The sequence below is a fragment of the Phaethon aethereus genome, assembly GCF_964289735.1.
Source record: "Phaethon aethereus genome assembly, chromosome: 1".
NCBI lineage: Eukaryota > Metazoa > Chordata > Aves > Phaethontiformes > Phaethontidae > Phaethon > Phaethon aethereus.
The window spans coordinates 187,971,710-187,986,501 of NC_138575.1; the positions used below are offsets into that span (position 1 = coordinate 187,971,710).

The window sequence follows — 14,792 nt, forward strand, 5'->3', positions numbered from 1 at the left end:
GCTTTTTAAATAGTGAATGTTACAGTGGCTGCTTGCTATGGTGGTAATAGGGTGATAATTTTTCTTGAACTTTCCAACACTTCATCTGTATATAGATAATCACAGTTTGCCCCTGAATCTTAGTTCATAACTGCATGTTCTAACTTTTTTAACAAGGAGCTCAGACTTCTTTAAAGTTATCAACCTGGATTTTTTGATGTATCTTATGCTCAATGAAAGGTTGTATTTATTTCTGCTTGATTGCTTTTTCGATAAAAAATTTAAATTTCTTTTCTGAGGGAAAAAATTCTTTACAAGTCATGTGTTGCTACACTTCATTGAAGCAGGAAGACAAATCTTTATCTACAGAAAGACCTTTTTAAAAAATGGAATCCTCACATTGTAAACACCTACGTGTGCTTTAGCACTTTGTCTACAATAGTAGACTACCTAGCTTGTTGTACCGAAGGCAGGCAGGGGACAATAGCCGAACTGTCCTATGGTGAACAAGTTAAAAAATGGTAAGTATTCTGCTTGAAAAGTGTACCTTGATATACAGTCTGTAGGGCTGCTACAATGCCATCTGTGCTTTATAGCAAATAATCTTCCAAATGGGAGACTTATTTGTACTGCGCTCTCTGTCTTTTAGTGAAAGGTTTTGAATAGCAATCCCTGACCTAATACTGTTGAAATTGCAAATTCATTTGCTTACTCCATTTCTTGTGTTGAGAATACAGTACAAATAAATGGATTCACACACACACACTTCTTCTTTCTTGGAATTTAATGTCTTTAAAATGGTGTTAAACTGCTGTAAATGAACTAACACAGATCAGCATGTAATGCAGTGATGTTTTTGTTTTAAATTTTTGTTTAGCTCTGTTGGAAGAGAAGGATTTCACTCTGTTGAATCTATTGTTAGCCAGCAGATGAGTCTTAGTATTGGTGATGATAGCACTGGGAGTTGGTCCAATCTAAGTTTTGAAGATGAACATCCTGATGAGAGCAGCAGTTTTCTTCACCTCAGTGACAGGTAACTATAAACATGTTAGTATAGTTAAACAGTTATCTTGACATCATGTGACTTGGCATCAAGTGGTTTTCTTCTGGGGGTTGGGGCAGAAGATATTATTTTGTCTTCAACGTACAATGACTTCTTTATTAAAAATGGCTTTAATATTATATTTGTGTTTTCTTACAAAATGTTGTTACCCACAAATGTTCATGCTATATGCTCTGTAAAATATGTGGAGTATGCCTTGTCATTGATGTCAGGGAGTCACATCAAGCAAAACTGCATATGTATAATTTAAGTATTAACAAAAGATGTAGGTGTTTTTAAAACAATTGCCATGTATAAAATACAACTTGAAACTACTGTTTTTATACTGAAATATTAAAACTTCATCATTGAGAATGTGTTTTATGTAAATTCGTCTGTTCTTGAAAACAAGTAATATGAGCTTAATTTGCACGAGGAGCTTTAACAGGTATTTTTGTCTTTTTTGCACTTGAATTTATGAGCTGTTCTAACTGATATTGGTGGAGTATTTATGTTCTACTAATGATGAGCTTACAGCTGTGTAATATTGGAACTTACCTGTTCAGGGTAGTAACTTTTTCTACAGAGCCTCTCATTACACTTTCCCTGGCTGATTGATAACTAACAAAGTTTGGAATGGGAATTTTAAAAATCTGCAATGTCTCTGCCTCTTTCCAGGGAAAACTAGATTGAGAATTGTGGCCTGAGCTTCTATAATAAGGATTATACGAGGAATGAGTAAACTTAGTTTTTTATGATTGGTAATGCCACTTGTGTTACTGTAAAAAGTTCAGTGTTTCTGTTAAGAAGAGCAGAAATGGGGGAGAGGCTTTTTCTTTTTAGTTAGTGCTTCAAGCATCACTGAGATTAAAGAAAATACAGGGGATATGCTTCCTTATGTAATGTACAAATAGGTTATTTGGTACCAAAGTGAAACTGCTCACTTCAATGTCTACAATATTTTTCATGTTTTGCTTAACTAAATATTTTAATCAAACCACTACTATAATTTATCACTCATACAACTGGATAATTTTGTAAGAGAATACATTGCCTTAAAGTTAGTTTAAAAAAACATCATCTGTTGAATGAGTGAAAATGAGTTAGACATACATGATGAAATTCAGAGCGTAAGGAAGAATATTCAGCATACGGGCAGTTACAAATAATGAATAAAACATAGATTAGTTGATGCTGGGGGAAAAAAGATATAAAAAAATTGCTGGACCCATAGTGCCCATGTTGTGTGTGTTGTTTGTTTTCATTTAAATCTGTTTTGGGGATGACGAATTAATTTCTATAACTTGCAAGAAAATCTGTGGCTCGTTAGCGGAGGGATGACCTAAATTAGTGTTTAACTCAGAGAAGGGCAGGCATAATTTGGATAGCAAGGAGTCGTCAGAAGAAACTGGCATGCGCATATTGATTAGCTAGTTTTACAGAACTAACTGTGGATTGGTAACAGCATATGGATTCGTGTTGCTGAGGTTTAGCAGGTGGAAGTGACAGGACCTGGGGTTATTGCCCTGAGTACAAAGGTATGGGGCAGGGGAGCCCTTCTGTAACAAAACAAGCTTCAGTAGTAACACTGGTTGTGGAACATCTTCTAAGGAAATAAAAAATTGCATGGTGGTGATGAAGATGTATTACTTTTATCTCCTCTTCTTAACATAAACTTTTATTAAACAGGAAAATGTCATTCAGTCTTTGAGGGGGCATTCATTATGCACTTAACAGTTGAAAGTTTGGGGTTTTGTCTGGGGTTTTTTTGTCCTTTATCTTATGGTCAGGGCCATCTGCTTAAAAAATACTGTGCTGATTGCACATTGTGACATGGTTTACATACAACAGTTAAATGTACTATCAGGTAGTGTTGCTCTCCTGGCTGCTATTTCTTAATGCAGATGGCTTCCTTGTGTCTAAGAAGCTGTCAGCAGTCTTGCTTGTAGCATCTTTGAGTTACTAGGTACACCAATTTGTTTGTAGTGCTGGTACAATATAATTAAGTGATGTAGTGAACATTAAGCAAGTTCTACTTGGGCAAGGACCTCTCCCTTCCTTAGCATTTTCCAGGCCGTTTGAAGTATTCTATGGATACTAGTACTTGAGGCTCCTTTAGCTGACACTTTGGAAATGATCTTCATCATAATAAATCTAGAGATTCCATTAACGGTAGTTGACATTTTTTTGGAACACAGGATTGCAATCCCCACAAAACAACACACAATACAAGTTACAGTGGTCCAGTTTAATTTACCTGGCTTTGCTTTACTTCAAGGAAAAAAAAAAAAAGACCTTTTTTGTAGTAGTTCTGTTGAAATGGTACATGCCCTCTGTGTCTCAGATCAATATAAAAATTGTACTTCAGTGCTTCACAGAGGATTAAACTATGTGTATACAAGGGAGAAAGACAACTTGGAAAGAATTATCAAAGCATGATCTCCGCAGTTACATTTGAATGGAAATAGGAATGGAAGTTCTTTAGCTGACTTGGTAAAGTTAGTTATGTAGGGGAGCGCTTGTATGTATCTTCTGCTTTGTGTGCCTAATGTTAGTGACCTAAATTTAGAAATAAGAGTCTTAACCTTTCTCTATAGTTAGTGTATAGACATAAGCTTTTCCAGGATGAATCAGAGCATCCAGGTTAGATTATAATTCAGAGCAGAACCCTCTTGCCTTTGACTGTATGTACATAATGCAGAATCTCAAAGCAGATGGTCCGAGTTATCGTTCCCATATATAGAGTACATAGATAAAAGTTGAAAGCTTTTCTTGTGATTCTGCTGGCTCATGTTGAACAGTTACATGAAGCGTCATAGAAGCACTATAATGCCTGCGTCTGTTCATTGCTTCTTCTGTGATGCAGGACTTTATTTTAAAGACTGTTATTTTGTTTTAAGATGACAAATGTCACATTACAAAAAAGTCACACACATTGCTATGCATTGTAATCATATGGTTAAATATGATTATTTCAGACCAGGTTTGACCTCTGTATAATATATTAATCTCTCACCTAATCAGAATAGTAGTCTGCATGAGGTCATTCTGTTAGGTTGCAAATACTTTTTCCTTTAGTTCGAGAACTGGGACAGCTTTTGCTTCCACTCACATTATCCATTTTTAACTTTCAGTGAAAGAGGCTGGTTGAGTGCAAAGTATTGTTATCGATAGGCTATGTTAAATCTTTTCTATATATGCAATTCAAACCAAATTTAATACTTCATATATACTGTGGTAGTCTCACACGGTAGCTTGAGAAATGTTCTTAAGGCCAGGTTTGCCTTTTCTGTGCAAATCAAGTTGGTTTCTTTGGAAGCTTCTGCTCTTTAATTTTCTTTTTTGTGTAAGGAGACAACTGTTTGATTGTTCTTTGCACATGTAGTCTAAATAAGCAACAATTTGCTGAATGAAGCACCTGCAATTTAATTTTTTTTTTTTTCCTGTTATAATGTGTTCATATTGCAGGCTGGCTAACCTGCTGTTACTGTTTTGAAATTAGGATCCAAGCAGGCATACTGGAAAGCAAAGGAAACTGATAAGTAATGCTGTTACTGTCAGACTCTTGAAAGACGTTAATGTCTATCTCTTAAAATTTCCTTCCACCGTTTGTGGTTTTAAATTTTACTATTTGCCTTGAGTGGAATGAGCGGAAAAGAAGAGCTTTAATAGTCACACTAAACTTATGCGAAGAAAGCACCTTGCAGCAGTTGTTCTCTGGAGTTGCTTCATGGCTTGTCATACCATCTATAGTAGGCAATCTAGCTTTCTCAAGGAATGATGGTTATCTTGAAATCCATTCTTGGAAGGCTTCCAGACATGCTCTGGGGGAGGTAGGAAGCTAGGGAGCAGGATATTTAATCATATGAGTAGCTCAATCTTGTACATAAGCACAGGCTTAACAAACTCTGCTAATTATAATGCCTAAAATGTACCAGTGTTATGGACACACTCATTTTCAGTTCTTTGCATTGGCTTGAATGTAGTCACGGAATAAATACAGTATGTTTATGAACCATGAGTTAATTAACCTTTTTACTATTGTTTTCACTGATCTATAAACCTGCCTATTTTTAAAAGAATCAGCTATAAAAATACGCAGAATTTAAAAAATGTTTTATTTGCTTTAAGAATTCCTTCTCATCAGGCTGTTGGAGATCATTACTGGATTTTTGTAATGAGATGGGAGGATGTTATTTGTGCAGTTGTCTTCACAATGTATAAATTTATGAACTCTTAGCTAGTCCTTAAGCAAATATTACAGCTGTAATCCATATTCCTATGAGTAATCATATTGAAATTGTTGAGCTTGTATAAATAACGAGCAATGTGCTTAGACCTGAGGGCAGAATTACTGGTAGCACTGATCTGGAAAATTAATGAGTACAAATTAATACTTTTACCTGTGTACTGGAACTTAGCAGTTTTGCATTATTGTGCACGTTGCTGCTCAAAATGCCACTGACAATCATGTCTGTACTCTGTTCCAGCAAACCTGTTTAGGAAGTTTCAGTGCTCTTACATTAAATGTCTTGACAAAATGGCTCTAAGGAAAATGAAGGTTCTAGTTTCAGCTATTGTTCTTTTCTAGTTCAGCTGTGTTCTCTTCTTCTCCTGGCAGTAATGGTAACAGCAGTAGCTGGAGCAGTCTTGGTTTAGAAGGGGATATGTATGAGGAGAATTTATCCTTTCCAACATCAGACAGGTTGGTTGAGTTGAGAAATATAAACCAGATGGGTTCCTCATAATTAATGCATGAAATCATCATTTTGGAAAATAAAAATATGGTGCATTTTTTAATGCTGATACATTATTCACACGCTTCTCACTTAATCACAATATGATTTTTTCATTAATTAATCCATACTGAATGGTTAAATTTTGCTGTGCTAAACTGACAAATGTGTTTCGCTTGCAAAATGAAAGGTCCTTTTTGTGCATGTTCTTGCTTGCAGTTTTATGAGTCTTTAGATTTACTTTTTCATGCAAACTAGAGCTTGCTTCCTACAGGATTTCTGTTTTTTCCTTTAGCTTGTGGAAACTTTCAAAATTGCTTGGTAATTGATTTTATAGAACACTTAAGACTTACAGCTTTGAATAACCTATAGCTGTTCATAACTGTGGCATAAGATGTCTCAACCTTTTCATATATGAAGCAAAACTAAACCGTCCTTCTTAAGAAGAAAACATAATGATTTTAATTATTTTAAAATGTCTTTATATTGCAGTCCTCCTTTTTAACACCCTTCTCTCGTTTCTCTCTTCTCCCTTCTTTCCCTAAGAGCAAATCTTGTGAAGTTCGTGATAAATCTGTTTCCAACATGAAATGGTGTGAGAAGCAAAGCTTCTTTTAATGATCGCTTCTTAATTCTTTTATCATCTTCCTGTCCTTTAACCTTCATTGCACTCTTAGGATTGACTACATTTATTATGCATATGTTGGATTGTATTAATATTTTTGTTTTATTTTAAAAATACAGTGATGGAACAGAAGATAAAGATGAGGACTCCAAGGATGCTGTAGAAGGTAACGTCAATTCCCGCATATACTACTGTTCTTGACCTATGCACTCTACATGAATTATTTTCATTAATTCTTTGCTTCTGTGGTCTGCAAAACAAGGTGACAACCCTGTTATCCCTATTCATCATAATGCATGTCAGTCATGTGTCAGAATGTATTCTTAGACTAATATCCTACATACACCCCAGTGCACTGAAATTTACAGCCTTCGGGAAATACTAGTCTCTGATGCTCAGACAGGTACTTAATAACATAAGGTAGTGAACTCTGATCAGCTTGTTGAAAGCATAAATTTATGTGTATAGAATAACTTCTTTGTAAAATATTTGATAAGGAGCCATGGCAATGCATCTGCATGGCTATGTTTGAGATACTGAAGATGTTAGTCAAACATGGATGTATTAACCTTGGAAGAGGAGTCAGGAGAAACAATGAAAAAACCTGCATTTGATGCATTTGTTATAATCTCTTTCTTCTTAGTGAAAAACACTAAGGGTTTTTAAAAAACACAAGGGTCTATCCAGAATCTTGTTACAGCTCTATGGTTTGTAGATCTCTTCATTGGTTCCAGTCTGATTGACGGGCCAAAGGGTGTTAACTCAAATGAGAACAGCCTGAATACACAGTGTATGAGGCCGAGTTAAAGATGAACTGATGTTAGAGCAAGTTGTAACAGAGCTTTTCTTTGTGTTGGCTGTATTCTGAAGATGAAATAAGCATTTCAAGAAACCTCTACTACCCGCTTACAGAGGATATTCAGCCATGTTGCACATCTTAAAATAGTCTTGATGTAAGCAGAAAGATGTGTGGTTATTTCTTTTTTTTTTTTTTTAAACTAGTGGAAAAGCGCATGGAAGTGAACTACATCTCTCTTTTTTTTAAAATAAGATATGACTAAGGCTATAAGGAAGTAAAACTAAACTAAATTATTGAGTAATTTTCCTCAGAAAATAATCATAATCAAAATATTTTCTGCGCTGTAGGTTTCATCTAGGTTGTTAATATATCATTGCTTTCATTTGGTCTCAACTTTTAAAAAGTTCTAGCATCTAATGTTCAAACTGCTCAATTAAAATAGTGCTTGATTTTATTTCTTTACACAGTTTAGGTGTCTCCTGGAGTACAACAGACTGCTTTATACTGTATTAAGGATTTTCTAGTGAAATTTTTCCAGTTTAATTTCTTCACTGTCACTCTTTCTGTTACTTTCATTGTAGGACCATTTAAATAGCGTTCTAGGTAGAAAACCTTTGTACCTGGTCTTGTACATTTTGAAGTTCTGTTCATGTCATACCTAGAAATGTCAGGCTTTTTCTAAGCTGACTGTGCCTTGTTCACCAAAGAATTTGAAACAAAGCCTTGGTATTACAAAATGTACATCTATTTTAGAAAACTTGAAAATATATCAGAATTTCCCAGTGATACATTACCACAATGGTTCCTATCCACTAAGTGCCATGAATTTTTTTTATAATTAGTTCTTTCTCCTATAAAAATACTAGATTTTGGGGGCTCCTACAGAAATATTCTGTTATCCACCAAAAGCACACTTATGTTGACAGTTCCACTAATTAATTTTCTTTCTTTTCCCTCCTGGGGAAATATATTACATCTTGGTTAACGTTGCCAGTTAGGAGTTTAATACCTTATGTACCTAAATTTTATAAGCTTGATTGCAAGAGTAGTGAGACTGAGGAAAACTACACATGAACATATGTCTTTATTGCAAATATATTCCTTGTTTCTAGAGAGTTAAGTCATACTTCCAGAATGAGGGCAGTAGTCTGGAAGTAGAGACTTCAAGAACAACTTGGAGAGCACTATGCTTACTGTGATACCTGGATACAGAAATTCAGAGTGAGAATGGAATAGAATAGACTATTTCAGCTGGAAGGGTCCTACAACGATTACCTAGTCCCACTGCCTGACCAATTCAGGACTGACCAAAAGTTAAAGCATGTTGTTAAGGGCGTTGTCCAAATGCCTCTTAAACACTGACAGGCTTGGGGCATTGACGATGGCAATAGTGTAATTTCTCCGTGTTACTGATGCAGCTGCTTTTTCAATACTTTGTTAATTTTTGGAACTCGTGCTGTAAAGGAAGTGTTGAGAAATTGGATAGGCCTCAGTAAAAACAATGCTATATTTGGGAAAAACTCAGAGGCAGTCTGATCAGTCTACCTGTATGGGAAAGAATTCTGAAATACGAACTTTTTAACATGTAGTAGGTGAAGGTATAGCAAAAAAACAGCAGCTGGAAACGGAAATGACTGATGGACAATGTGAGAGCCATTTTTGTTCAAACAGTTTATGAAAGGCAGTGTTAAATTCCTCGTCATGTGGAATACGTATGAAAGCTTGGATGTCTTCTAATACTGAGCTATGTTTGCATACAGTTGTAAATGGAATAAACAGTAGTTCCTTATGTGAAAGTACAGAAACACTTCAGACCAGCATGATTTTTTCCTTTCATATTATTTGTGTGTACTAAATTGTTTTTTTTAAGATAATATAGTCTAAACAGTGAACTACAGACACTTTTTTAAAACAATTTGAAGCTATAGATTTGATGATGTTATTTTTAATGGTAGGTGTGGAGCAAATACGGAATACTTTAGCAATAGTAAATATTGATCTGGAACCAAATCTAGTGGACCCCCAGCTCAGAGCAGCACTCCAGTGGCTGGCAGCTTCTGAAACAGAGGTGTCTGATCTTCGTCTTCGTGACACTGCTACAAAGGAATTTGGTTTTGTAAGTATGTGGGTTTGGTGGATGGTGGGAAAGGGGAAGGATTTGCTTAATTTCCATTTGTTGTCATACACCAGCTGCTACTACCTTATTTGCCACTCAATAATAATAAAGTATTTGCTGTTGAAGAAAATCATTATTTAAATCCTGAGAGGTCAAAGTAGAACAGCCTGTTTAGCCTGTGCATGTACCATAAATAAAACAGTATTAATCAAAGCTGAGGTAACTTGTTTCACAAGTTGTTTTCCTTGTTTTACTCCAGAGAGGCTACAATTACAGCATTTTTCTTTATGGAAAAATATTTTTTTTCCAAGCATTTTTTTACTTAGTAATTAATTGTCTATAAATTTAATCTTTCTGAGAACTTGCTCATGCAAATTAATTTCTAACTTAATATTCTGATGTTCTGCCTCAGGTGTTTTTGCTAGCAAATACACATTTTCTTATCAGAAGTAAGTTTAGGCTTTAATTAAATATTAAGTATGTTTTTATTCTGTAAGCAACTGCAACCAAAACTATTAAGGAAGAAGGCTCAATAAAATTGTTTGATTTTTAGGTGCCTTTATTTTGGTTTTATAGATTGCATTAATATGTGACCAAAAAGAAAGCAGAAGTGTAAAGAATTAGGCTTTAGGATCCAACCAACAGTACTGAGGGAGGTGGCAGAAGTGCTCTCCAAGCCAGTTTCCATCATTTATCAGCAGTCCTGACTAACCGGTGAGGTCCCAGTTGACTGAAAGCTAACAAATGTGACACCCGTCTACAAGAAGGGCTGGAAGGAGGGTCTGGGGAACTACAGGCCTTTCAGTCTGACCTTGGTGCCAGGGAAGGTTATGGAGCAGATCATCTTTAGTGCCATTACACAGCAAGTACAGGACAACCAGGTGATCAGGTGCAGTCAGCATGGGTTTATGAAAGGCAGGTCATGCTTGACCAACCTGACTTCCTTCTATGATAAGGTGACCCACTTAGTGGATGAGGGAAAGGCTGTGGATGTTGTCTACCTAGACTGTAGTAAAGCCTTTGACACTGTCTCCCCACAGCATTCTCCTGGAGGCACTGGCTGCTCATGGCTTGGATGAGTGTACTGTTTGCTGGGTAAAAAACTGGCTGGATGGTTGGGCCCAAAAAGTTGTGATGAATGGAGTTAAATGCAGTTGGTGGCCGGTCACAAGTGGTGTTCCCCAGGGCTCAGTATTTGGGCCAGTTCTTTTTAATATCTTTTATCAATGGTCTGGATGAGGGGATGGAGTGCACCTCAGTAAGTTTGCAGGTGACACCAAGTTGGGTGGGAGTGTTGATCTGCTTGAGGGTAGGAAGGCTCTATAGAGGGAACTGGACAGGCTGGATCAAGGGGCTGAGGCCAATTGTATGAGGTTCAACAAAGCTAAGTGGTGGGTCCTGCACTTGGGTCACAACAACCCCAAGCTTGCTCTTGGTTCTGAAATTTAGTACTGACTCTTCAACTTGGTGCTTTCCAAAGCTCAAGTCATCATTTCGGTATAAAAGGGGTGACCAGGAAGTAGGGGTCAGTATGACTACCAAACTTAGATGAATGTGTGTATCTGTGGCGCTTAGTTACTGTAGACTTGTATTAAGAGTGTGAAAGGTACCTAGAGGTCAGATCGTACCTGTGCTGAATTTTCCTGTGGCTTCTCCCTTTCTTCTCCCTCCTGTCTTTTAGCCCAGAAAAAGAATGCTGGTTTTGTTTTTCTTTCACCTGTGTAACTGTGTGGTATATATATTCAATCTCAAGAGCAGGAAGTCTTGCATTCTTACCTAAAATAACCCAGAAAATAAGGAAATGTTTTGGGGCAAGTTGAAATACAGCCCCTATGCTCCTTTTCTGGAGGTTGGTATGTTTGATTTAAAATTATTTCAGAAATATGTTTTGCACATATTGATCTTACACTTAGAGGGGACTTTATGCTTTCATAAACTGGAAGGCAGTTTGAGAATACTTTTGTCTTTCTGTTTTTATTTGAAACTGGGTTTAATCCTTATATTCATATGTTTGTTCCCTGTTACGGTTTATAAATGTCTTAACATTAAGAAGAAAAAACTTCACTTTTTCTGTTCTCACATGCCTGCCCCAGCATACTCTGAAGTTCTTTTGACGTGAATGAGTTGGGTTTAGTGACTATAATCATTCTGACCTCATGAGTTGTTTTTGCCATCTTTTGAAGGTCTATTATCTATTTCATGCTTGTCATATGTGAATTGCAGTGTTGCAAATACTCAGGCAGAACAGTGGTAGAACCCACAAGTGTTAATAATGTGTCTGAGTGTGTCTGAGACCTGTATCTTACACTGCAACATACCATGTAAGACAAAAAATAGATGGCAGGTACCTGTCCTTTTTTAATTTTTCCTCGAGTCTCTTATTCTTCTGCCAGCTTTGACGTAGTAGATTTCAAAGTTGTGATGAATTCATATATTTGAGCCAATGCCTGAAGACACATAGGAGAAGATATTATTAGCTGGCTATGTATCCGAATACCACTCTGGCTACCCTAATGAGAGGATATACTGAGAAGAGCACTCTGGAAAATAGTAGTGTCTATTATGTATGCATTCCTAAGAACTTGTAATATTTTTCTACTTGATACCTCAGTCATAAATTGATACTGAGTTGACACCTAAGGATAAAACATAAGACCTTCAGGCAGGCAGTAGTCATGCAGTCCTGAAAAATGTTAAAATAGTTAATTGATTCACTTAGTTTTACAGATTAATTTTTAGTTCTCCATAATGCAGTTACCTTAAAATGAACTGGAATCCTGTTTCCCCCCTTGGGGGCAGGGAAAGATTATCTGCTTTTTATTCTATCCCATTTCCCAGTTGAAATGATCACTGACCCAAACTGAGGGTCTTAAATTAGAAATAGTCACTCAGTTCTGTCACTGGTAAAGCTAGATAAGCACCTCCAGAGGGCACTGCAGCCCAGCAGAAAACTAAACTGACCTCTGTATACTGATCTGCTAGCTGTGGGGTTTTGATCATCTCATAGGTACTTTGGTGAGTTACCTCAGTTACATGGGTAATTAACCTGGGCTTTAGATCACATTGGAAAAGTAATTTTCACTATAAGCAGCTGGTGGGTTCTGGAAGGGAGGAAAGGCTTGTGTTAGCTGATCACAGCAGGGTGATGAGCCACTGATGTGATGTGGCTGTATAAAAGACAAAAGTAGTCCTAGCATGTATCAGGCAAGGTATTACTTGCTGCAGCTGGGTTTACTTAAGGATATATGTTACATTCAGCAAGGCAGAAAGAAGTTAAATACCTATGTATGAAACAAATACATTTGTTAGGAGCTAGAACAAGAAACCAGTAAATTAGGATAGTTCTTGACTTCTTTTAGAAACCTGACAGCATGGATATACAAGTGCCTGGATTAAAAAAAACATATATTCAATTTTTAATCAGACCTTACCTAGCTGTTTTAGGATTCCTGGTGTCTACTTCGAGTAAACTCCAGTATTTCACTTGCCTGACGGTAAGAAACAGGTCAGCTAAAGAAATATGGGATTGAACTTTTCAAGTCTAAATTGAAATAGAAAGTTTGGTGAAGCCATGTGCCAGCTCTGTCATCTCTGTCATCTTGCTATGGTGGTATCTTTTCTTTGGACAGAAGTTTTACGCTGTATTTGCTGAAGTAGGTCTTTGGACGCTAGCCAAAATTTCCTCTGGCATAAGAAAAATTACCATTCTTTTATAAACCAATGAATACCATTTACAAAATTGCCTGTTGTAGACTATAAAACTCTTGCTTCCTGTGCTCTGTTTTAAAATTCACAGAAATAACTACAGATTTCCATCTCCTATGTAGAAAAGACCTATTTTTGTTACTGAAAAACGTTTCCATGTTCAGGTTCTATTGTACTCAAGATTGGAGAGGATCTTTTTTGCTCGTTCAAGTTGTTTCCTCAAGAAGTTGATTGTTTTATACATGTTTTTATGCTCACATTCTTTCTGTCAGTTCCATCGCCTTCTTCCAGTTGGAACATAACCTTGGTGAAGAAGTAAGGAGGGGGAGAGAGAGAGATTGTCTTTTCATTTGCTAATAGAATTTCATACTGCAATCTGACAGGTCTTATAGAAGAAACATTACAATTATTTAATTTTGTAGCTGTGAAAGATATTTCACTGAATGCTCTTTATGACTTTTTAAAACTTAATGTATAGAATGTCATGGTAGGGACTACAAAAGGCAATAAAATTCTACAGTTCCAAAGAATAAGTAGGGTAGGTGTCTAAATTGTGTTTATTAAATGCAGCACTGATAATGGTCCAGGAAGCTATGGAGAATAAAGTTTGTGTGGGTGTTGGTTTTTGTTTGTTTGTTTGTTTTTTTAACCTGAATTTTTTTTTTACTTGTGGGCAAACTGGCAAATTCATCCTTGTCTTAAGGGTACACTTTATTCCATATATAGCTGAGCTTGACACATAAGCAAAGGAAGACTTGTTTTTTGTTGTTGTTGCTTGGACCCTGGGCAAAAAAAAAAAAAATCTTGAGCTACACTAATCACTTCTCCCAAGTGGTAGTTTAACTTAACCCTCACCTTTTCCTCTTCTCCAAGATGTTAAAATTTCCCAACTCTGAAGACACTGTTTTTATTGAGGGTAGCATCTGTGTCACCTGAACCACATTATATGTTGTGAAAGGAAAATCCACATCTTTTTATTAAGACTGAGTTTTGTCTTTTTATATGTGCATTATTGGCATGAGAGGGGTGGCAAATGTCTTAATCTTGTGTTCAGAATTTCCTGTTTCCTGCAGTCTTTATGAACCACAGCCCTCATACCTGTGGCGCCACATCATTTGAAAATGTTGCTCCCCCCAGAAGAAAATTTTGTGAAAACTGCTCTAAAGAAAAGTGTCCGATTCTTGCAGAACTTTTTGTTTTCATAGATGTGGGAATGACAATTAACACATTACAAGTGTTCTTTTATGAGCTAATGTTTCAAGAATAACTCCTGCAACTGTTAATCAGGCTGTGCTGGTCAAAATATTTTGTTTTGTGTTCCCCTGTCTCCCCTTTAGCTTTCCAGAAGACTGCGAGAAAGAGATTGGAAAGTTGGAGATCTCTTGCAAGCAGTGCTGAAATACTGTGAAATGATAGAGAAGGTATCTGATGGAGAGCAAGCTCTAAACAAGTCTTTGGTTGGTTGGCTTCTGGAAAATGTCTGAAAAATCCAAAGATGCAACGCTCTTCACTTCATTCCTCTTTTGAAAGGAGATCGAAAGAACACAGATATGTAACATAAAATTCAACTTATGAATGTTCAAGTAAATGTCAGCGTTTAAAAGACTTTGAGGTGAAAGTCAAAATAGCTGTGCTGTGCTTTGTGATACTGTGCACATGGTATGTTTATTCAGTCCATAATTGGTATTGTCCACCCACGCATAACTTGTATTTACTGTTGTGTTCAGACCATTGAAATATTTATGAAAAAATCCCTTGCCTATGATAGTAGTTCAGAGAGTCCCAGGCAT

General features: G+C 36.5%; 1 protein-coding gene across 1 annotated transcript in view; it reads left to right on the forward strand.

Moving 5' to 3' along the window:
- The window catches only part of AKAP11 (A-kinase anchoring protein 11), a gene marked incomplete at its 3' end in the record, with an annotated part of 36,927 nt that extends 22,441 nt beyond the window's left edge, over positions 1-14,486 (forward strand). Inside the window, exons 7-11 of the mRNA XM_082012131.1 lie at positions 857-1,012; positions 5,613-5,726; positions 6,502-6,548; positions 9,137-9,297; positions 14,340-14,486. Coding sequence (XP_081868257.1) covers positions 857-1,012; positions 5,613-5,726; positions 6,502-6,548; positions 9,137-9,297; positions 14,340-14,486 — 625 coding nt within the window. The remainder of the gene's footprint in view (positions 1-856; positions 1,013-5,612; positions 5,727-6,501; positions 6,549-9,136; positions 9,298-14,339) is intronic.
- Positions 14,487-14,792: the final 306 nt, after the last annotated feature.